The sequence below is a fragment of the Podarcis gaigeae genome, assembly GCF_964106915.1.
Source record: "Podarcis gaigeae genome assembly, chromosome: 5".
Taxonomy (NCBI): Eukaryota; Metazoa; Chordata; class Lepidosauria; order Squamata; family Lacertidae; genus Podarcis; species Podarcis gaigeae.
Genome location: NC_139681.1, coordinates 62,000,645 through 62,022,019, shown reverse-complemented (window position 1 = coordinate 62,022,019; position 21,375 = coordinate 62,000,645). Strand labels below are relative to the sequence as shown.

General features: G+C 43.0%; 2 protein-coding genes across 21 annotated transcripts in view; both read left to right on the top strand.

Annotated features, from left to right (window-relative positions):
* KIF1A (kinesin family member 1A) overlaps nucleotides 1–7,984 on the top strand; it is a 111,688-nt gene extending 103,704 nt beyond the window's left edge. For all 20 annotated transcript variants that reach the window (XM_083741764.1, XM_083741762.1, XM_083741760.1 and 17 more), the window contains 5 exons: nucleotides 514–638; nucleotides 781–927; nucleotides 1,953–2,145; nucleotides 3,402–3,520; nucleotides 3,840–7,984. In XM_083741764.1, coding sequence (XP_083597890.1) covers nucleotides 514–638; nucleotides 781–927; nucleotides 1,953–2,145; nucleotides 3,402–3,520; nucleotides 3,840–3,882 — 627 coding nt within the window. In that variant the 3' untranslated portion in view covers nucleotides 3,883–7,984. The remainder of the gene's footprint in view (nucleotides 1–513; nucleotides 639–780; nucleotides 928–1,952; nucleotides 2,146–3,401; nucleotides 3,521–3,839) is intronic.
* Nucleotides 7,985–10,591: 2,607 nt separating this feature from the next.
* Nucleotides 10,592–20,887, top strand: ILKAP (ILK associated serine/threonine phosphatase). Its single transcript, XM_083741911.1, has 12 exons — nucleotides 10,592–10,809; nucleotides 11,464–11,529; nucleotides 12,658–12,714; nucleotides 13,186–13,305; nucleotides 14,452–14,578; nucleotides 15,486–15,592; nucleotides 16,571–16,664; nucleotides 17,454–17,541; nucleotides 18,086–18,207; nucleotides 19,428–19,547; nucleotides 19,695–19,776; nucleotides 20,591–20,887. The coding sequence occupies exons 1-12, from the start codon at nucleotides 10,635–10,637 to the stop codon at nucleotides 20,729–20,731; spliced, it is 1,299 nt and encodes a 432-aa protein (XP_083598037.1). The 5' UTR covers nucleotides 10,592–10,634; the 3' UTR covers nucleotides 20,732–20,887.
* The last annotated feature ends 488 nt before the right edge of the window (nucleotides 20,888–21,375 follow it).

The following is a 21,375-nucleotide window of genomic DNA, read 5'->3' as shown; positions in this document are numbered from 1 at the left end:
GACAGGTGCAAAGAGCTGACTCTCTGAGGACAGAATTGTTGGGAATAAAAGTGCATGTTGAAAAAACACCCCATGACTATGTCCTTCTCTGGGAACATACAAGCAGAAGGGGAAGGGCTGTAGCTCACTGGTAGAGTTCATCCTTTGCATGTATAACATCTCCCAGCATCTCTGGGTAGGCCTAGAAGAGACCCGTCTGAAACCCTGGGAAATCACTGCCAGTCAGTGTAAACAGTACTGAGCTAGGTGGATCAATTGTATCAGACAGCTTCCTATGCACCTAGAAACCTTTGCCACAGTGCCATGTTTGGGAAAATAAAAGGCATAGGTACTACAATAGCTCATTGGGCTGTATGCAAAAGTAGTCATGCTCAGAGTAGACCCATTGAAAATAGTAGACATTAACTTTTAATAGAAATTGACTTTGATACTCATCCTCACCTTGTACTTCTTAGTTTAGAGAGGCCTGTGGTAAAGCAAGCAGCTCCAGTGATTAATTCTTTTTGTGTACAGCTATCTGAAATGTCAGTGACTCTGCTAAGAGACCCTTCCATGCCAGCCCTTGGTGGCTCCACCTTGACCCCCTCCTCCACCTGCCCATCATTGGTTGAAGGACGGTACAGTGGCACGGATGCCAGGTGAGGAAGATGGCAAAGCTAAGAATTTCAGATCAGTCTAGAGACACATTTATGAGCACAGTTTCAGACGATGTGTCAACTTTTTTTTTAAGGAGGCCAAAGTTGAGTTTAAATTACATACCTGCCCGCCTTTCCTTTGCAGAACTCTGCAGCTCTCTTCAAGGGCAGAAAGCCCTGAATTTGAGCCCACAGTTGAAGGAGAACAAAAGAAATCCCCCACCTGTGGGCCTGAAGATGAAAAGGAGACCCAGCGCCTTTTGGTCCCTGATATTCAAGAGATCCGGGTCAGGTACAAGTTATGGGCTTTGTGGAAAGAATCTTATTCTTGACTAAACTGAAGGGTTCGTTGACCTAAGTACATGGTACATTTCTTTTCCTCTGTGCCTCTTCCCTTGGGAGGGAAGCAGTTGCACGGTGAAGAATGCAATAATTAACAGGAGTGCATTCCTTTTGAATTTAGCAGAGCTATTTCTAAGAAATGAAAATGGGTTCTGGGCAAGACCCTGTAAGCAAATCAATTCCTCCAATAGATCAGAAAATAGCTTGTTTTGTTGTGAACTAAAATTGGACCCCATTGCTTCTTTGGGAGAGACAGTGTCCACTCTCTCCCTATGAGCTCCCTAATACCTTTTTATAGTGGCTGTTACTGCTGTTCTGGCAGGGGTGGCTTGGAGAGGATGGGGTGTCTTTCTCCTTTTCTTTCCCTCCTCCCTTCCTCCCTTCCTGTCTCCTGGAATATGACCGTGCCAATGAACCAGGTGGCCTGGAGGGAAAGGGGAGGAAATACAAAACAACTATTTGATTTTTAGAAGACATCTGAAGGCAGCCCTGTTTAGGGAAGTTTTTTCATGTTTGAAGTTTTAACCTGTCTTTAGTGTTTTGTTGGGAGCCGCCCAGAGTGGGCAGGGTATAAATAAAATAATAATAATAATAATAATAATAATAATAATAATAATAATAATTATTATTATTATTATTATTATTATTATTATTATTATTTTCCCCACCTCGCCTTGCTGCTGCCCAAACAGCAGCAGCAGCCACTGGTAGGGCAGATTGCGGAATGGAGGAGTTCTTCATTGGCTCAGATTAACATCCAAACTAGAATGTAACTCAGGGGTGTAACATTCCACATCATATGGAGGATGAGCAATGTCAGTGGATAATGTTATATTCTGAACCAAGGAATCGCACAGTCCAGTAATGGCATCACATGTGCCAATTCTGGTGGTGCTAAAAATCTTTAGAAATCAATAGATGCGGTGCAGTTTTTATGCAGTTACAAAGCATGATGCCAATATGTCTCCTCTACAGCCCTATTGTCTCCAGGAAAGGCTACCTGCACTTTCTGGAGCCCCACACAAATGGGTGGGTGAAGCGCTATGTGGTTGTGAGACGTCCCTATGTCTACATCTACAACACCGACAAGGACTCTGTGGAGAGAGCAGTCCTCAATCTCTCATCAGCTCAGGTGGAATACAGTGAAGACCAGCAGGCGATGCTGAAAGTAAGGACAACTTCATAGGTTGGGCAAAATCAGAGAATCCACAGCTAGTGCTTCTGGGTAATTTATTGGAGACTGGGCTGTAAGGGAAAGAAGAGGCCATGGCAATGGCTAAAATCCAAGAAGGGTGTGAAGTACAGAGACAGGAATGACAGCAGAGCCAGAGATCTTAAGTGGCATAACCAGACCTGTTCGTGAACAAGCTACATCTAGCATGTCTGTTGAGGACAATTGCCCCGATGGTTTCAGATTCTCCTCCCTTGAATGTGCGGGGGTGCAAAGCCATGTCAAGACAGCTAGAAACACATTCTGCAGGTATTGCTGTTACTGTTAACCTAATACTTTGGTCTACTAGAAACAAACCAATGAACCGACAACAGATTTGATGTCTTAAGTATGGTTTATAGTACATCCTTATATCCTCAGCCATGATTTGACAGCAGTGCTGCTTCTTAGAGTAGGAGTGGGACCAAAGGCAAAAAGTGAGCAGAGCAATGAAGATGGCCATCTCTTTACACAGCATACATTCCAGCCACACAAAAGTCACCTACACCCACATATCTTTCCTCTCCACACCTAGGCAAGCTATTACGCACATTACAGCCAAGCAAAGAACTTGAGGCAGGATTGCAGCCCAGCAGGTTAGAGCCTGAGGAAATGTGGGGTGGTGTAGCCTGGGAGAGTCCTGAGGGCCAGATAAGAGAGGTTTGGGTGACCACATTTGGTCCCCAGATCTGAGATTCTCCCCCACTTCTTTAACATCTATATATATTTTTTCCTTTAATGACATTGCTATGCTCATGATTTCTCCAGTCCTGCAGGGAGGAGGAGGGATGTGGGAGGTAAGAACTCTCGGATCCTATCCCTCTCCTGTCCAGTTGTGCTTTAAGTATAAATAGGAGCTGAGTCTAAGGCTGAAGTGGAGTGGACATCTGGGCAGGATGATTCTGCAGGTAGACCATGTAAGTAATAGCAGTGAACACTTTGAAGAATGGACGTGTCCTCCAGGATGAGGACAGAGAGCCAGGCCTGACACCTACAGTTGTAAAGGGATCTGTGATTTACACATCTAGAGAAAGCAAGTGTTGAATTGTTTTACAAACTATTGGGGGCAGGAGCTGCTGCAATGCCAGTCATCGGATCTGGGACCATCTGGTTTGGCCTGTAATATATGCACTCAATGCATTTTACTGTATGCTTCTTTGTATGCTTCTCCTCTACAACTGAGTCTCACATGCAACTATACACCCCTGTTTTAGACCCCCAACACATTCGCAGTGTGCACTGAACATCGTGGGATCCTGTTGCAGGCAAGCAACGACAAGGATATGCATGATTGGCTGTATGCATTTAATCCTCTCCTGGCTGGATCAATAAGGTAACTGAATAGCTTAAAATCCCAAACCCCTCTCAACCAGAATTCTTCAAATGGGGGTCCTGATGTTGCTGAACTACAAGTCCCATCATTCCCAAACAGCTTAGCCAGTGGTCAGGGATGATGGGAGTTGTAGTCCAACAATAAGAGGTTCCAACGTTGAAGAACACCATCTAGAATAAGAACAACATTCAAGGCTTCAGCTGAGAAGTCTGGGTTTGTTTTTTGTCTCTTTGAACATGGGTTGAGATTCTGAAGATTCCTCTACCTTATTTCTTTTCCCTATCCTTTCATTTTTCTTCTTCCTTGGTTTCTCTGACAGGTCCAAACTGTCTAGGCGGAGGACAGCCCAAACCAGAATTTAGCCTAAAGGGCCGCCCATCTCATCAAACCAAGTGAAATAATGGGTGCTGTTTGAGGGTCCCCATTTTAAATTTGGATCTCTTCTGTCATTCATCTCGCCAGATGCCTGCGCCACAGAGCGATCCATCTCAAGTTACAGTTTCATTGGCCAAATTCATTTCTGTTGTAACTTTAGAAGCCTGGTACACCCTGGAATCCTTGTGCACATGTGATCTTCCGCCCATCTCTTTATTGGGTGACCTAGGTGACATATGACCACTAACAAAGCAAGAGTCTTTTTTAAAAAATAAAAATGATTTAATTTTTAAAGCAACTGTTCAATTTAAGGAGAAAGGAATCTGTAAAAGTGTGAACATTATAAAACATGTTACTCAAAGGAGATAAAAGTGATAGGATTGTGTTCAGCTAATTCATAACTTATTGACATTTTACTTGATAGAGCAAGAAAGAGTAGGATGAGATTATATTTATAAAGTATTTATTTCTATTTACTTCACTGAAAAATGTACATTCTGTTTATCATGTGGTGTTGTTTTTTTCCACCTACGCACATACATTATACTGCATCTCAATTCTGCTAAAAGAAAAGATGTGGAAGTGAGTCAGTGTAGTGATGGGAGAGGGCCCTGTCAGCTTTTTTTGTGAGCCTATCTTGGTTTTCTTTCAAATACTGCACTTGCTGCCTAGCAGGTTTCTTCTTCTTTTCAGTCACCTAGCCAATGTTTGTTTTGTTCAACTAAAGGCTGAACTACATGTTACATGCAGATATGTATAACATTCCCCCAATGCTCTTTATATAATGAAAACTAGCTTCAGGAGACTGTGATTAGAAGTGAAGGAATAGCAGTGAGGCTTGTGGTTAAGCATGTACCGAATTTTCCCCATTGTATTTTTTCTTCTCTAAACAGCCTCTTCCAGATGCCCATTTTGAGCAGAAGGAATAGCTGGTAGGGAAGGGATTAAACGCCCTCTCCATTAGCATTATTTGTTCCCATGAGCAACCTCCCAAGGTCGCTTTTTATTTAAAGAAACAGTCAACACCCCCTCCCCAATCTATCAGTGGGATGCTATGCGCATCTGCATGTAACGTTGAAATGGACCTTCAATCTTAATAGGGATGTTTTGCTGGAGGTGAGTTCATATTTTCCCAAGACAGGAATGATGGGAGGGGGGTTTGCTTCACCCTTTCCCCATCGGCCATTATTTATGGCATCGGAGGAACAAGTTGGGCCACTTTATCACCATTCTTGTTGCAGGCAGTGTTCAGTAAGTTCCTGTGACACTCACACAACCACATCCTACACAGCAGTTGAAATAGTAACAGTTGCACTATCTGAGAGAAGAATTGCATTTTCCAAGGTACTTAATAAAAACTCTCACAGTATTTAGGGAACACTTGGGAGAAATACAATATCTGCTCAGCAGAAGTGCATCTTCAAGGGACAACCCCTGGGCTTCCCAGAATAAGTGAAAAACTACTGTATGTTTATTACACTCAAAACTGATTGTCTGGAAATACCCATTGTCATTTTCTTTTAAGAGAAAAGTAGGTTTGAAATACGTAGATTATTTTATGTAGCAAGACTGATAGGACCCTTGTATAAGATTGGAACAGTGTGTTATAAAAGATACCTCTTTTCACTCTTGTATCTAGTGATACGTTAAAAGTCTCCTTCAAAAATACATCTGCATCTTAAGCAATTATTTCTGGTAAAACAAATAGCCAATTTTCTTTCAAATTTGGGTAAGACAAAGTAAAACAAATAATAGTTTTTTGGCACCAATCAATTAAGCATGACTCATATCTGATTTTAAGAATCTCCTGTTAACTCTTTATATATAGGATCCTATTTTACAGCCCACTCAAATCAATATGTGGTACTTAATCCCCATGATTTACATTCCCTTTATGCATAAACAGCAAAATTAAATACCCTTGGTGGCAACTTTGATTCATTTTAACTTCCCAGCCTATGTCTAAATATTATATAATTAAAATCCATAACTGATTCTCAGTTTCTAATCAGTGGTGATTATTACTCTCTTATCAGTGTCTGATCTAGTAGAAGCCTTTCAACAACAAAATTTGCAGTCAGACAGCAAGCAGCTAATGAATTTCTCTGAAATGTCCTGAGTGATTTTCATGCTATAAGTTCAAAGCTACCTTGGGCTACGTTGAAGAAATCATCTGGACTTGTTTTAAAAAAGAACAGGACAAGTACAGCCCTGAACATGTTTCTTGAAAGTAAGTCTTTCAGTGTTCAGTGGGGCTTACTCCCAAGTAATTATGCACATGATTGAAGGCTGTCCTACAACAAGGAAGTCATATATAGGATCACAACACTTATCTTTCATACAAAAACACAACTTTAAAAATATTTTACTTCATTTATGTCCATATCAAATTGTCAAGAGATTTAATTATGTTAGTGGCAATGGATGAAGAAGTTGTGTCAGTACCTTTCTTTTCCATACAATCAAGAGATGCAAAAATGTGTATGTAACCTTGCCTTGTGAATGAAGAAGTAGAGCTTGGAAGAGCTGCATTTTATGGGGAGTGATAGATTGATAAGAGGCATGGCTTAGGTCAGCCAACCTGAAGACCATGTTCCTGACAGTGTGACTATTGGGCTACAGTCTGGTCTTGCTCAAGAGTTCCATGTTTCTGGGGCCAGCAAACCTGCAGACAACATGACTGACTTGAGTTAGGGATCAAAGGCTTGACCCAAAGCCCCTAAAAATGAAAGGCAATGTTTGAATCAGGGCTTAAATGCAATGACAAAAAAAGAATTGTGAACTCAACAAATTGACAGTAGCTTAATGGAGATGATCCAGTCTCCAACTAGCATGGATATCCTGAAAGGATTTTTTGTTTAGTACTTTGGTTGGAATATTGAACAGAGATCTAATGGTCCATCATAGTGTTATTTAGATAACCTAGCATATCATTACGTTTGGTATATTTTCTGCTGGTTATGGCTTTATCCATTGCCAAAATGTCAAGCCACATTGATATAGTTATCAACCACTCTTCAGACAATCTGAGAAGAGTCTCCACTGATTTACTGTCATTTTACTTAATTTGAGATGTAAAGATTTTTGAATGATCCTTTTATTAATTGTTTAATTTCAAGTATCATCTAGACCTTTGTTAGGGGGCAAGAAACAGCATTTCTGAATAAAGCATATTTTGGAAAGTCCTGCAGGAAAAGGAACCTATTAAATGAAGCATAAAATACTGACAGGATGGACTTCCATCTCTGCTCTGTTTCACACAGCCATATCATAATTATCTCAAGGTGGGGGCTGGTGAGAGATAATAATGTTATACGAGAAAAATAATTTCAGATTATGTCATACTTATCCCCTTCCATAGATTATATATTGGTTAGAGACTGGCCTTCAGTAACTGTAAAAGCCAGTGTTATTTTGTTCACATAAAACTCTTTCCCATTCTAATAAATTATTGGGGAATGAGCTCACCTAAAATATCAAATGCTCTCTGAACTGCCCTTCAGTAGGGGGATAGCAGAGCCCAGTATAAGTAGTCTTATAAATTATCAAGGAGCAACAGGAAAGCAGAGAAACAAGTAAAAGCAGCACAATTAGCTAATAACTGTGGGACTAAGAGGCGATTGCTTATCCATATGGTAACATGCAAAAGTGACAACACAAGATGTATAACTCTCTAATATGCTCTTACTGTTTCTTTCTGTTGTGTGTTCAATGAACTGTAGGGAGGATCACTATCATTCATGAGCTGTGACTCAATATCAATAACTTACTGTATAAAAATGAAGGTTGTGGTTACTTTTTATTTTTTATTAATCTTATTTTGCCTGTGCTTCCATTATCTAGTTTGTCCAAATGAGTTCTTCCTGTGACATCATCTCCAAATGCTGGGAGACCATTTCTCTTGCTTTGTATATATGTGATTGCTGTGGGCACACCCTGTACCACTGTATAAATAACAATACTGAAGTAATCGAGTCTAGTTTTCTTGATGTCTTAAAGCTATTGAGTGTTGGAAATTAGGGTCTTCAACTGTTTGTGTACACTTAAGGCATTGTTCAGTTAAAGAAATAAATGTGGCATTTATGCAAATAGTGGACACTCTGTTCTTGACCTCTGGCTTGTTCTCTTAACCAAATGTTGTATTGTTTCATCAAAACAAAGCATTCTTTTTTGGGGGGGGAAATTTCAATTCAGAAGTAAACAAATATGGAAAGTACTATTTTCCCAGTTGTACGAGAGAGCTTTCCTTTAAATATTCTGTGTCTATAACGCTGATGGCCAGTTGGTGTCCATGCCCTGCAGTCCACATGCCAGGTGAGAAAGGTGCTCTTCTTATGCACAGAAGACAATTTTATCTTACCCTAAGCAGCCCCACCAAATTTTATCAAAGGTACACACTTTTTTTAACCTTCAAATTGTTTTCAGAAGTTATGAGAGTCATATTCTACACATTGGTGTTATTTTAAAGATGTCCAACGATCTCCAACATGGCTTACAACTTATTAACACAACATATGACTCGCCATTCCAAAGCAGTTAAGACAATAATTTATTTTATTTAGAACACTTCCATTGTGTCGTTCACCCATGGTCAGCAAATGCACAAGCAGCACAATTATATATTATATAGACCATCTTAAAAGGGGGGGAGAGAGAAAGAATGATATTATATTGTTAAAAATTGGGGCAAAGTAACTTTAAAACTAAGGGATGTGGGTGGCGCTGTGGGTTAAACCACAGAGCCTAGGGCTTGCCGATCAGAAGGTCGGCGGTTTGAATCCCTACGACGGGGTGAGCTCCTGTTGCTCAGTCCCTGCTCCTGCCCACCTTGCAGTTCAAAAGCACGTCAAACTGCAAGTAGATAAATAGGTACCGCTCCGGCGGGAAGGTAAACGGTGTTTCCATGCGCTGCTCTGGTTTGCCAGAAGCGGCTTAGTCATGATGGCCACATGACCCGGAAGCTGTACGCCGGCTCCCTCGGCCAGTAAACCCCATAGTCAGCTACGACTGGACCTAATGGTCCCTTTACCTTTACTAACTTTAAAACTGGCACTTAACATTAATGTGGTCTCTCCTAGTCCATTAATGTGGACTCTCCTAGTTCCTGGCTATGTACTATGTGACCCAATGTGGGTCAGAGCAAGCCTGGAAGATGTAGGATGACAGGGAGTTGAAATAAAGGAAAGACCGCTAACTAGGGCAAAAGGAGAAGAGAAAGCATGGGGGTTATCAGAGCAGTTGTGGCCTGATGAATACTTACCTCTTTCAACATGCTTTTTAAGTTGAGATCTTTCAGAGTCTGCATCTGTGTTGGAATTGTTTTAAATATGTTACTGTTTCGTTGCTTGTTGTTTGCCATCCTGGGCTCCTTTGGAAGGAAGGGCAGGAAATAAATTTAATAATAAATAAATAAAAGCACATGCTCTACCACTGAGCCTATGGACCACTTTGTCAATATTAAATACCCCTCCAACCCAACATCACAGGACACCATTCCTTGCAGCCTATGGCACCTCTGATTAAGCTGAAAGACATAACGAGCAAATATTTTTTCTAACCATAATTCACTTAATGTAGGGTAGGTGGAGAGTTGCAAAAGAGGACAGGGCTCTGTTAGAGTACACAAAAGATCTGTCTTATTCAGCATTCTTTTCTGACAGTGGCCAACTAGGTGATACAAGAGCTACTTCAATTCCCTCTTCTACACAACTACTAAAGGTGCAGTAGCAATGTCTTATTTTGCCTCTACCTGTCCTGCTAGAGCAAGGATGGGCAAAAGGTAGATCGGAATCAACTGACCCGTCTCTGTGGGAGAGAATTCCAGTTCATCAGCAAAGATTTTGAGTCTCGATTGGTCAGAACCAAAATGGGCTTCCCCCCTTCTCAATTAGGTTGCTGAGACTCCCGTTTACTCTGCATCCTGTGCTCCTCCACCATTAGGGGCCTTGTCTACACTTCTCCTTGCCTTGTGCTATGCCTAGAAGCACGCTTTCCCACTTGTCTCGTGCTTTTTAGGCACTGATCCATAGCTGTCAACGTTTCCCTTTTTTAAAGGGAAATTCCCTTATTCCGAATAGGATTCCTCGCAAGAAAAGGGGAAAGTTGACAGCTATGCACTGATCCCAGCGGCTATGCCTTTGCCGCCACCCCCACTGCCCAAAAAACCCACAACACTGGCTTTTTATCCTTAAATCAGGTCTCATATCATCCACACTTCCTCTTGCCTTGCTCAGGCATCATCTAGTGGCAGCTTCATATTGTTACAAAGAAGTAACCAAGCCATCTCAGCGGCGGGGGGAGGAGTTTTTCAAAGCACACCTGCGGAGGATCATTAATTTGACCTACACGGCCGTGTCTCTCTTAGAAAGCTAGCATGAGGGGCAAGATTCCCCGCCCCGCAGAACCCTCGTCCTCTTGGTGCCCCGTCAATATTTTTCCGCCTCCCGCTATTGCAAAAAGCATCTCACTGCCGGGAAGCAAAGTAGCAGAACGCGGCGCGTCATCAGAACGTTCGAAAGAAAAACTGGCGGGTCCGCCCCTAAGGATGATTGGCAGGCGCCAACTCCTCCTTGATCCCTGAGCCATAGGAATAACGGAGCCTGACTTACAACCTTCTAGTCCCGCCCTCCAGAGCGGCTGGCCTATGAAAAGGCCCGCGTTTCTTTGGGTTGTTTTTTGGCGAGGGTGCTTTAGCCACGCCCCTCTAAAGGAGCGATTAGCCGAGGGAGGCGAGCAGCCAATGAGAGCTCCGCATCACGGCGGTGATTGGCATCCAGGTGGGCCTTTGCGAGTGGAGGAGGAGGAAGAGGAGGTCGCCGCGGCTCGGGCCGGCCGCCGCCGAGTGCGAGGCTGGATGGATCTGTTCGGGGACCTTCCCGAGGCGGCCCCTTCGGCAGCTGTGGAGGTGGCGGCAGGTAAGCGCCCCGGGCGCCCTTCGGGGCCTGGACTCCGCCGTCCGCTTGGGGGGAAAGGAGCCTTCGGCTGTCGGCCTCAGGAGCCGGGCTGGAGCTTAGCCGCCCGCCCTCCTTCCCTTCCCGGAGCCTTGAATTCGCCTCATTTCTTGGCGGGGAAGGGAAGGCGCCGCCTGCACTCGGGGCCACCTGCGCAGCCATGGTCCCTTCGAAGAGCGGCCAAGGCCCCAGGTGGGTGCAGGCACGGGCTGTGTTGTTTTTTTATGCCCAGGATTAGCCCCGCTTTGCTAAACACGGTGCAGCACGCATGCGCGTGTGAACTCGTACACGGATGCACGCGTCGCGTATTGACACCGGGATGCGCGCACGCGCGTCCTTTTCTTGGGTGAAAGCCCTAGCGCGCACTCCCACACACACGCATGGGTAACGGCTTCCGAGGTGCTGTAATTGCTGCTGCTGCTGCTTCCGTGACTTTCCAGTACTGTATTGTTTTGACTGTTAGCTGCTAGGAAGGGAGGAGGAGCAACTGATTCTGCCCCCAGGAGATTTACACTTTGAATGATTATTTTTTTTAAAAAGAAAGAAAGAAGTCGTCAATCAGTCCCTTGTGGTCACATGTTCTCTAATTGATGCCTGTTATTGCTTGCTTTTTTTCAGGGAAAGAAGGGCAGAAAGGAATTTTGCTTTTTGATGAACTTCCATCAGTCAGCAGCACTGACTTTGGTATGATTCTTGTATACATCATGTCTTTCACTGACTAGCATGGTCATCTTTTTCTCCTTTTGTATTGTTCCTTAGGCCCTTATGTAGTGATGTGCCCTCCTTATGCCTCAGGGGAAGACTAGCAGGCACTCTTAATCCTCTTCGTATATGTAACTTGCTTTGAGAAATGAGAAAAGCAGGACACCATTGTTCCTTGACTAATGTTTTTCTTTATGACAGTTCTTCAAGCCATATGTACTCTTTGTCCCAGCCCCAACTTACTACATGTACTTCAAAACTCCCTCACAAAGTGGGCAAGAAGTTTTGTTTATTATTTATTAATGTGCATTTATTACTTGCTATGTAAAATGTCTCCAAGTGACTTTGTTTTTAAAAAACCCACATACAAATACACAAGTTAAAATATAAAAAAGAATAAAACAGCTATTTACTCAAAAGTGCTTATCCTGCAATATTATAGAAAAAATCCTACCCTGGCACACTAAAAGCTTGAACACCACAACGCACCAGTGCAGGGCCTTTGATCATCCAGATGTTGCTGAACTACAACTTCTGTGAGCCCAGAGATGCTGGGCATTTTAGTTCAGTAATGCCTGGAGGCCTGGAAGTTTCCCAAAATGTGGGTAGGGTATCATCATATATGGTCCCAACTGAGAACCAAATGTCTAAGAACCAAACAGGAACATTTTTGACTGGCACTTAAAAGTGAATAATGAAGGATATAGTTGCTGCTTCTGGCTGGGGGAGTTCTCTGACTCAAGGTGCTGTGCTGATGTCCCAACTGTGATTTACCCCTTGGCTGAACCCTGTCTCTTTGTTTAGCATGGGCACCATTCCTGTATCACAGGGCCTTGGCCATCCAAGCCTGCATTTGTAATGTGTAGCTACATGCCTAAGTTTACTTTTGTTCTTCAGCTTGCTACAGAAGCAGCATTTCTACATCACTCTCAGGTTTATTGGTAGAATGATTACAGAGACATTGCTGATAATTCAAAGGCTGGTTGCTGTAGAATAGACATTTTAGCTTGGCAGTGCTATTTTATAGATTGTGTGTTCTTTATGAAACTATCTGAGAAATCTGTTTGCTCTGGGACCTGGATTCTGGACACATGTTTCCTTGTGTTTTAGGAACTGGAGGCTCTTTGCTTTTTGACGACCTCCCACCTGCCAGCAGCGGAAACTCAGGTGAGCAGTAGTCTCAAGATTTCTGTTTTGCTGTTGATTGCACTGCTGTAATAGGATCACACCTGAGAATGAAACATGCTTGAGTGCTTCAGAAGTTGGTTAACTGAAGGGCTTCATGAAATGGTCACAGGTGAACATTTTCAGGCTCAAAAGTAGTGGTTTGAAGGAGGTGGATTGTTCCCTCCACACCACACCCTCTTTGTCTCTTCAGCTCTTGTGTGTTGGCTGTTCACTTCCCAGCTGGCAACTGTTTTGGTACCATCTTTTATTGCTTTTGATACTAGAGCTTCCTCTAGCTAGGATTATATAAAGGAGAAATCAAGGGTGGTGTAGCCAGTGTTACAGCATAATTTGGCCCATTTTATCTGGCTGCATAATCCCAGCCAGTCAGGGATTGTGTACTCTGTCACAGTATCACTTGAGTAAATGACTCGGATAAATAAAATAACTGACCAACATTTTGTTCCTCAGCTTCACATCCTCCAGAGCAAGTTTCTCTTCCCATGAGCCATGGGAAGGGAGAGAAGAGGAAATCCACGGAGGGAGAGAAGAATGGGAGTGAAGAACTTGTGGAAAAGAAAGTTTGTAAAGGTTTTCAGACACTCTGAAGCCACATATTTTTCTATTCTACTGCTGCCTTAAATTACGGCAAAAGTGAGATTGTTTCCTGTTGTGATCATTCTTAGGAATGAGCAGGGGGAGGAGTATAAGATGCTCGTGAACAACTGTCTCACCTCTGCAGAGTTTCCTGCTTTTAAGGGTATTCTTGTTTCCTTGCAGACACTATTGTGTCTGTATTATATCGGTAAGCCATGTTTCCTCCAAGGAGCGAAGGACAATGTATGTGTCTGTTACCCCCTCTTCTCCTCAGAACAACTTTGTGAGAGAGGCTGCTGGTGGTAGCTTTTTCATGACAATTCTGGGTTGTTTTTCAGGCAGCTGAGTCCTCAATGTGGCTCACAATAACAAGGTGCTGTGCACAATTCAAAACAAGAATTGCCTAATAAGATGAATGAGGATCTGAAGACAGGCCTCTTTATCCACTGCCATGAGAGCTTTTTTTCATGGTGCTCTTTGCAACATGGCCTAACTGCTGCCATGCTGCCATACAGCCTCCATCTGTTTCCTCGTCTGCCTCGGGTAGGAGGCTTCTTATCCAAGCTAACCTAGAGTGTAGAAGCAAAAACATCTTTCGATCTCCCAACTGAATTGTAATGTGGCAACAGTGGCATGACGTGAGTCACATCTGCTTCTGTTCACATCAGCTGCATTTGTAGAAATCCCAGAAGTGTACCATGTTGACGTCTTCTCTGGTGCACCTGATCAAGCTGTAGCTGTGCAGTCTAGCGCTGTGGTGGCTAACACAGTAATGCCACAAGGTTTAAAAATTAAGAATATTCAGAGGGTTCTAACCCCAGTTGAACAGCTTTTTCCTATTAGAATGTATTCTGCCAGCAGATTCTTTATGAATGTGAATACAACTTGGGAATGTTCCTACGTTGCCTTGAACGGTGCTTTCAGACTTTTGTTTTATTGGCATTGCTAGTGCACTCTTAATTGGTGTGTTCTATTCTATAATGTTGCTGTCTGGTAGTCTAGTTAAAGCTTTACATGTAGTTTGTTATCAAGAGGTTTTCAGAATGATACTGTCTAAAGCAAAATGGCCACTTAATGGGATGTCGTTTAAAAGAGAGCTCAAGGATTGAATCCTGTGTGTATCTTTTGCTTTCTTTTTAGATTCTGCGGGTATCCTTGGTCTGAAGGGCTACGTGGCAGAGAGGAAGGGAGAGCGAGAAGAGATGCAGGATGCCCATGTCATTCTGAATGATATCACAGAAGAGTGCAGCCCCCTCCCCTCTCAGATGTGAGTATTATATTTGCATATTATCATATTGACTCGTGTGTGTGTGTCCTAGTCCTGCTTTGTGCTGAATAGCCTGTTTTGCGATATGTGGACAATAATTTTAAAGTTGCTTTCCAGTTGATTTGGTGTCTGGAAATAGTGTTTTCCTTTTTGAAATGCGTTATGCCAGCAATGGTTATTAGACATATCTATATAATAAATTAGCTCTGGTGTTGGAGATGGCATGCCTTTGAGTGGGGAACACTGTTGCACTTAGGCCTTGTTTCTGGGCTCCTAGAAAACATTTGGTTGGCCATTGTGGGCACAGAATGCTAAACTAAATGGGCAGTTGGTATAACTCGGTGTGATTCTTCCTGTTCCTATTGAACACACACATTCACACCTCAATGCACCTTTCCTCACAGATGTAATTCTGGGAGATTCAGCAGAAAATTGGGCCCAAGTTATCCTAAAAGAGCACGTCAGATATTTGCTTTCCATCCTTTTTATTCTGTATTCTTCTAAAGAGGCAAGATCTCAAATTGTGTAACTGTTAAGATTCTACCAGTGGCATTGGAAAACCTAGGATCTGGGTCCTTGTTGATACTGGGGGCTGCTTCACACATTGACAAATTCATAATTTAAAGAGAAATGTGAAACCTGTACGTAGGCAATCCATGTCAGGAATGAGGACCCTGTTGCTCTCCATATGTTCATGGACTGCAACTCCGGTAATCCCTGGCTATGCTGGCTGGGGCTGATGTTGGGAGTCGAACAGCGTCTGTTAAACACCAGATTGCCTATCCTTGTGGTACATGGATGAGGGAGGGTTGTGCTTTTTGCAGATCCGCTAGTGATGCAAGTTCAGCACATTGTCAGTTTCTTGGCCACTTCCAGAGAGTGGGGTCAATCTTGTTTTCCTTTACAGTACCCGTGTCTCATACTTTGCTGTCTTTGATGGCCACGGAGGAGTTCGAGCTTCAAAGTATGCAGCACAGAACCTGCATCAAAACCTGATCAGAAAATTCCCTAAAGGTAAAAATGGGGGTTGGGGAGTGCAGCGTGTGTGCAGTATCATTCTCTGGGGTTTCCTGTTTGCTGAGCACTAGTTTTAACGCAGTGTAGCTGCTGCTGCTGCTGCTGCTGCTGCACATTGGTGAGGCTTGCTCAGAAGAAACTAACTTTGTGCTTGTTTGGGTACACAATCCCCAGTACTTTTATCAGCTGCACTGGCTCCCAATCCGTTTCTGGACCCAATTAAAACTCCTGGTTTCAATTATTTGTTTTCCTTAAAATTGTATCCTGCCTTTATTCCCCCTTGAAAGCCAAGTTGGCACACATGTGACTGCAGGGTGGCCTCTCACTCAGGCGTTGGACAGACCCAGGCCTGCTGAGCTTCAACACAGTGTCCCTTCACACCATAGTCCTGGGGTCCTGCTTAAGCCCTAAAGAAATTGGAGCCAGGCTATCTGAAGGAGTGCCTTCTCTAATATATATTTAACCAAACTATGACATTGCCTTCAGAAGTCCTATTCTGCAGTCCTGTCCTGTGGCAAGTGAAGGATGGTGGGTGGCCTCTAGGGAGACAGCCTTCCTTGCAGGGACACCCCAGTTGCAAAGTGCCCTCCCTGAACGGTTAATCTGAATTGCAGATTTTCATTTATTTCATAAAATTTACACACCGCTTGATTGTAAAGAAAAAACCAACAACAACCCTCAGAGGAGTTTACAAAAGGATAAAACCAAAAAATCAGGGGGGGGGGGAATTAGTATCTTAAAACATACAAGAAGTTAAAATACTAAAGCAGATTAAAGTTCACACCAGCATTTCTAAGCATCTGGGTAGGCTTGGCCAAACAGGAATGTTTTTAGCAGACACTGGAAATTAGTATTTTAGTCATCATGCATTCTGTAAGCAACATTTCAGGTAATCCTGAGCAGGAATTTTGATTTGTCTAGCACAGAATATGTTTTGAGGGAAGTAGCTAATCCCTTCTTTTGTGTTCATAACAGGAGATGTGCCCAGTGTTGAGAAAACAATAAGAAGATGCCTTCTGGACACCTTCAAATACACAGATGAGGAGTTTCTCAAGCAGGCTTCCAGCCAGTAAGTGTAAACTTTCCAAGTATATAGGCCAGACATAGGCAAACTCGGCCCTCCAGGTGTTTTTGGACTACAATTCCCATCATCCCTGATCATTGGTCCTGTTAGCTAGGGTTCATGGGAGTTGTAGGCCAAAAACATCTGGAGGGCTGAGTTTGCCTATGCCTGATATAGGCATTGTGTTAAGAGTATTTGGGACTGTATTACTTCAGAAAAGATGTTTGCTTGTTTCCCCTTGTCAGATGTTCCCTACAGATGAGAAAGAAAGTTGTCAAGTAGCGATAAAACAAAGCCACCTTCATAACCCCGCCCCTTTTGCTCCTGCAAAGCCAGTGTAGTATAGTGGTTAAAGTGTCAGACTAGGACCTGGGTTCAGATCCCCACACACCTTAGGCCGGTCACTGTCTCTCAGCCAAACCTACCCCACAAGGGGGTTGTTGGGATTAATTGAGGCGGTGTGAACCATTTATGCCACCTTGAGCACCTTGGCAAAAAAAAGTGGGCTATAAATGCAATAAATAGTAATAATTTGATAACTAATTTTCCATTGAAGGAGTCTATGTGGGTGGGTGTATACATACTCAATTGTACACTCCTCCATGTGAACTCAACCATTTCAAAATGCAAGGGGGGCTATAGCACAGGTGTGTTCTTAAACTTGTGAGTAGTCCATTAATTCCCCCTCTTTTTTGCATTGGGCTATCAGTCTCCATAGTTGTGCAGTGTGACTCTTGGAACAATTTGGAGCTTGCTTGAACTCACTTTCTTGTTTCCACTTTCTTGTACTCACAGGAAACCTGCCTGGAAGGATGGCTCCACAGCAACCTGTGTGCTGGTGATTGATAATACTTTGTATATTGCCAACCTTGGAGACAGCAGGGTAAGCAGCACTAGAAGTTGTGGGTCCAGTTTCAGTACATTTTTCTTGTTACTGAGTGACGCTAATCTTTTCAGTTCCACCAAAAAATGCTAGAGCAGCTGTACCTTAGCACAGTCATTACCTTGCAATATGTCCACCAAGTGTAGTTGTTGGGAGGAATGTGCTTTGGAGCAGCTCTGTGATCCATTGGATTTTCTTGGTGAACTCTAGATGGCGTTACAGACTCAGTGGTGGTGTCTTCCATCAATTTTTAAGATGTTCTCAGCTCAAGCCAATTTCAGGCCCTGGCCATTTTGTGTTTTAAATTTGTTGCTAGCCGCCCTGAGCCCAGTTTTCTGAACCGGGAAGGGCGGGCTATAAATAAATTATTATTATTATTATTATTATTATTATTATTATTATTGAGGCTGGAGGCATGCAGTAGAGTGACACTGCTTAGAAATTGTTTAAAGGTTTGCTTAGTGGAAAGTTGTATCCTATATTGCCCCAAGCAGAGACTTGCAATCCTTGCTACTTGCTCATGAGGGTTCTTCTGTCAGTTCAGGCGCTTCTGTGTCGCTACAATGAAGAAAGTCAGAAACATACAGCCTTAAGTCTCAGTAAAGAACATAACCCAACTCAATACGACGAGCGGATGAGGATCCAAAAGGCTGGAGGGAATGTCAGGTAACAGGTTTCTCTTCTCTTCCTCCAATAGCCCTTCAGCAACATTTGGGATTTTTAGCTGCAACCGCCCCCTCTGGCCGCCCAATGTAAATGCTCATTTGAACTGTGGACAATTCTTATTAACTGTTAGCTGTAGACTTTGTGAGTTGACTTTTTTATTTTGTTAGAAGCCATCATTTAACTACCTATGTGGATAAATGTTAATAATTGAAATAAGTTAGTATTTTCCTAGCTATATAGAATGTGAATATGAATTGGTACTGTATTTATTGGTGGGGTGTATAAAGAATGTGACTCTGTAAAAATGACAATGCATCTGACCTTGGGAGCAAACAGGGCCCTTTCACTGCTGGCCAGATAGCTTTAATCCAGCTGTTCAGATGTCAAACTCTCTTCTTGATGAGACCAAGTGATTCTTACCAAAGGTGCTGTTGAGTCATTGCATGATAAAAACAAAGGTGCTGCTGTGACTTTGAAAATATTGTTGCCATGTGGTGTAAGGAGCTGCCTTCTAACTAGTTCAGCCAGTGGTACATAGAGCCAAGTGCTGTTGCTCTCTGAAAGGCAATAGCTTTCCAGGTTCTCAAGCAGAAATATTTCTCAGCTCTTGCTTCCTGAGATCCCTTGAAAGAGTGGCTGGGAACAGGGAGATGACAGGGTTGAATGTAGCTCCTTATACTTGCAAAGCCTGCACATGGCCCATTCATGTTGCCACTTGGTCTCCTAATGTAGATTTTTTCCTTGAATTTCTCAGAAAAAGTCCTGCAAGGGCACATGGGAATGTGCCATACTGAACAAGTTCAACCAAATTTTAAGTGAATGCATAACTAGGGCAGGTGTTCAGATCATATTAACAAATTAGCATTCAAGTGTCAATTTGGGATCAAAATATATTGCTTTATCTTGAGTTCTATAATTATATGGTAAAGTTGCAAAAGGAATTGTGTAGACTACTTGTGAAGCATCTAGCTAGAGTCTGTAGTAAACTGGACTCACCTTGGTCCCAAATACTTCTAGCTCAGAAGTGAGGAACTCTTGGTCCTCCAGGTGCTGCTGGAATATCTCTCTGAACGTTGGCAATGCTGCGTGGGACTGCTGGGAGTTGAGCTCGCAACAACAGCTGCAGGGCCACAGGTTCCCCATCCCTGTTCTAGCCTGACAACTTTGGGGATTAAACCCACTGGCATGCTGAAATCGGCTCTCTCTCCCCACTTTTGTAGGGAAGGACGTGTCTTGGGTGTCCTGGAAGTCTCGCGCTCCATTGGGGATGGGCAGTACAAGCGCTTTGGGGTCATCTCTGTGCCAGATGTCAAGCGCTGCCAGCTTACACACAACGACAGGTAAAACCTGACACAAGTACACAAATGCAGAGAATACAAGTGGGCTGTCTTTAGAATAAACCGTTAAATCACTCCTTGTGTTCTGTTTTGTTTCTAGGTCCTAATCCCCCCACCCCCCATAAAACTTATCACTTATTGCTCTTCCAGGTTTATCCTCTTGGCTTGTGATGGTCTCTTCAAAGTCTTCTCACCAGATGAAGCTGTGAACTTCATTATGTCTTGTTTGGAGGTAAGGGGAAGATAGGCTTGAGTGAGAAGAGACAGGGCTGCTTGTTAGGAAAGGAATGTGGAAGAGGAACTCACTCTTGTTCTTTGGCTGGCATGTAAGACATCCACTTGATGGGTTGCGTGCCCTGATTCAACCAAGCAGGGACTGTGTAAACTTTAATATATGTCTAGTTGCTGTTTCTGGTGGGAAGGGGGCAGAAGAGAGATGGTCCCTCTGTCCCCATAGCAGCAGGTGGCAGCGGGGCTTGTGGCGAGTTAAAAAACACACCAAAACATTCCTTTCAGATGACAGTGCAGGTAGCTAATTGCAAGACTGAGTAGAGGCCCTTTTTTGAGTGTTTCTGTTTAAATGAGATGAGGTAATTTGCTGTGAAGGAAAGAGCCCCTTCACTGGTGACTTCCCAGCTGTGGAATGCCTTCCCCAAGAAAGACTCCATTGACGTCTATGTTGTGGCCTTTACAGAGCCAGCTGAAGACATTTACACACACACACACACACACACACACACAGCTTTCTAGTTCTAAAGCGACATTTTTAGTGCTTAATAGGTACTTCGCACTACTAAATCCTTGGCTGCTGATTTTACTTTTATTACAATACTTTTTTTAAAAAGTGTTTCTAACTTTGTGCCCATTTTTGTACTTTATAGTGTACCAGGGGTTGTGGGTGTTGAAACAAGTCCCTATACTTCCCAGATATTTTTTTGTGAACGAATGATATACAAACATTGTAAATAATTAGAAGTTACTCTGGGAATGAGAGACATGGGCATTGAGGTGCTCTCGGCAAATTAAGAAATTCTGCTTCCCCATAGGACAAAACGATTCCCACGAGAGATGCCAAATCAGCGGCTGATGCTCGGTATGAAGCAGCCTGTAACAGGCTGGCCAACAAGGCTGTGCAGCGAGGCTCTGCAGATAACGTCACAGTTGTGGTGGTCCGGATTGAGCAGTGATGCCGAGAATAGGTGCAAGTGAGGTCCTTAGCAGCATGCAGTGGATTTAATGGAACAAGTTAGTGTGCCTGTGAGTGTGTATGTGTGTATGTAGGGTTTCGGTTGTGTTTCCTCCCCGAATGCTCTTATTTGTAAATAAAAGGGTTTTTTTTCTAACTGTTCAAGTTGGTTCATTGTTTCATAGAATCACAATTGGATGGAATGGGACCGTCTAATTCACCGAGTGAACTTCTTAGATAAAATAATGTACAGTTGATGCTCATAGTGCTTGAATTGCACAAGGCACCTTGTTTTTTTGTATTCCAGCACCTTAAGCACAAAATACATGCATTTTGTGTTGGTTACAAAGAGGAAGGAAATGATGTATTGAGCTTCATGAGTTAAAAGATGCTCCAGATTTCAAAACAGTTCAATACAGCTTGAGAGAACTAACTATGCATTCGTAGTTGCCTTTCAGGAAGTTCCCTTTCAGGCAGTTGTAATAATCCATCTGGAGTTTTAAAAAGCGGCTGTAAATTTTGCATGGAAATTGCTAAAAGAGGATCATGCAGGAAAGTTTTTGGGTTGTGGTCTCACACCAAAACCCACTGGATTGCTCTCTGCACCACTTTAGAGGGGATACTCTTGCTGTTGGCAAAAGGTAG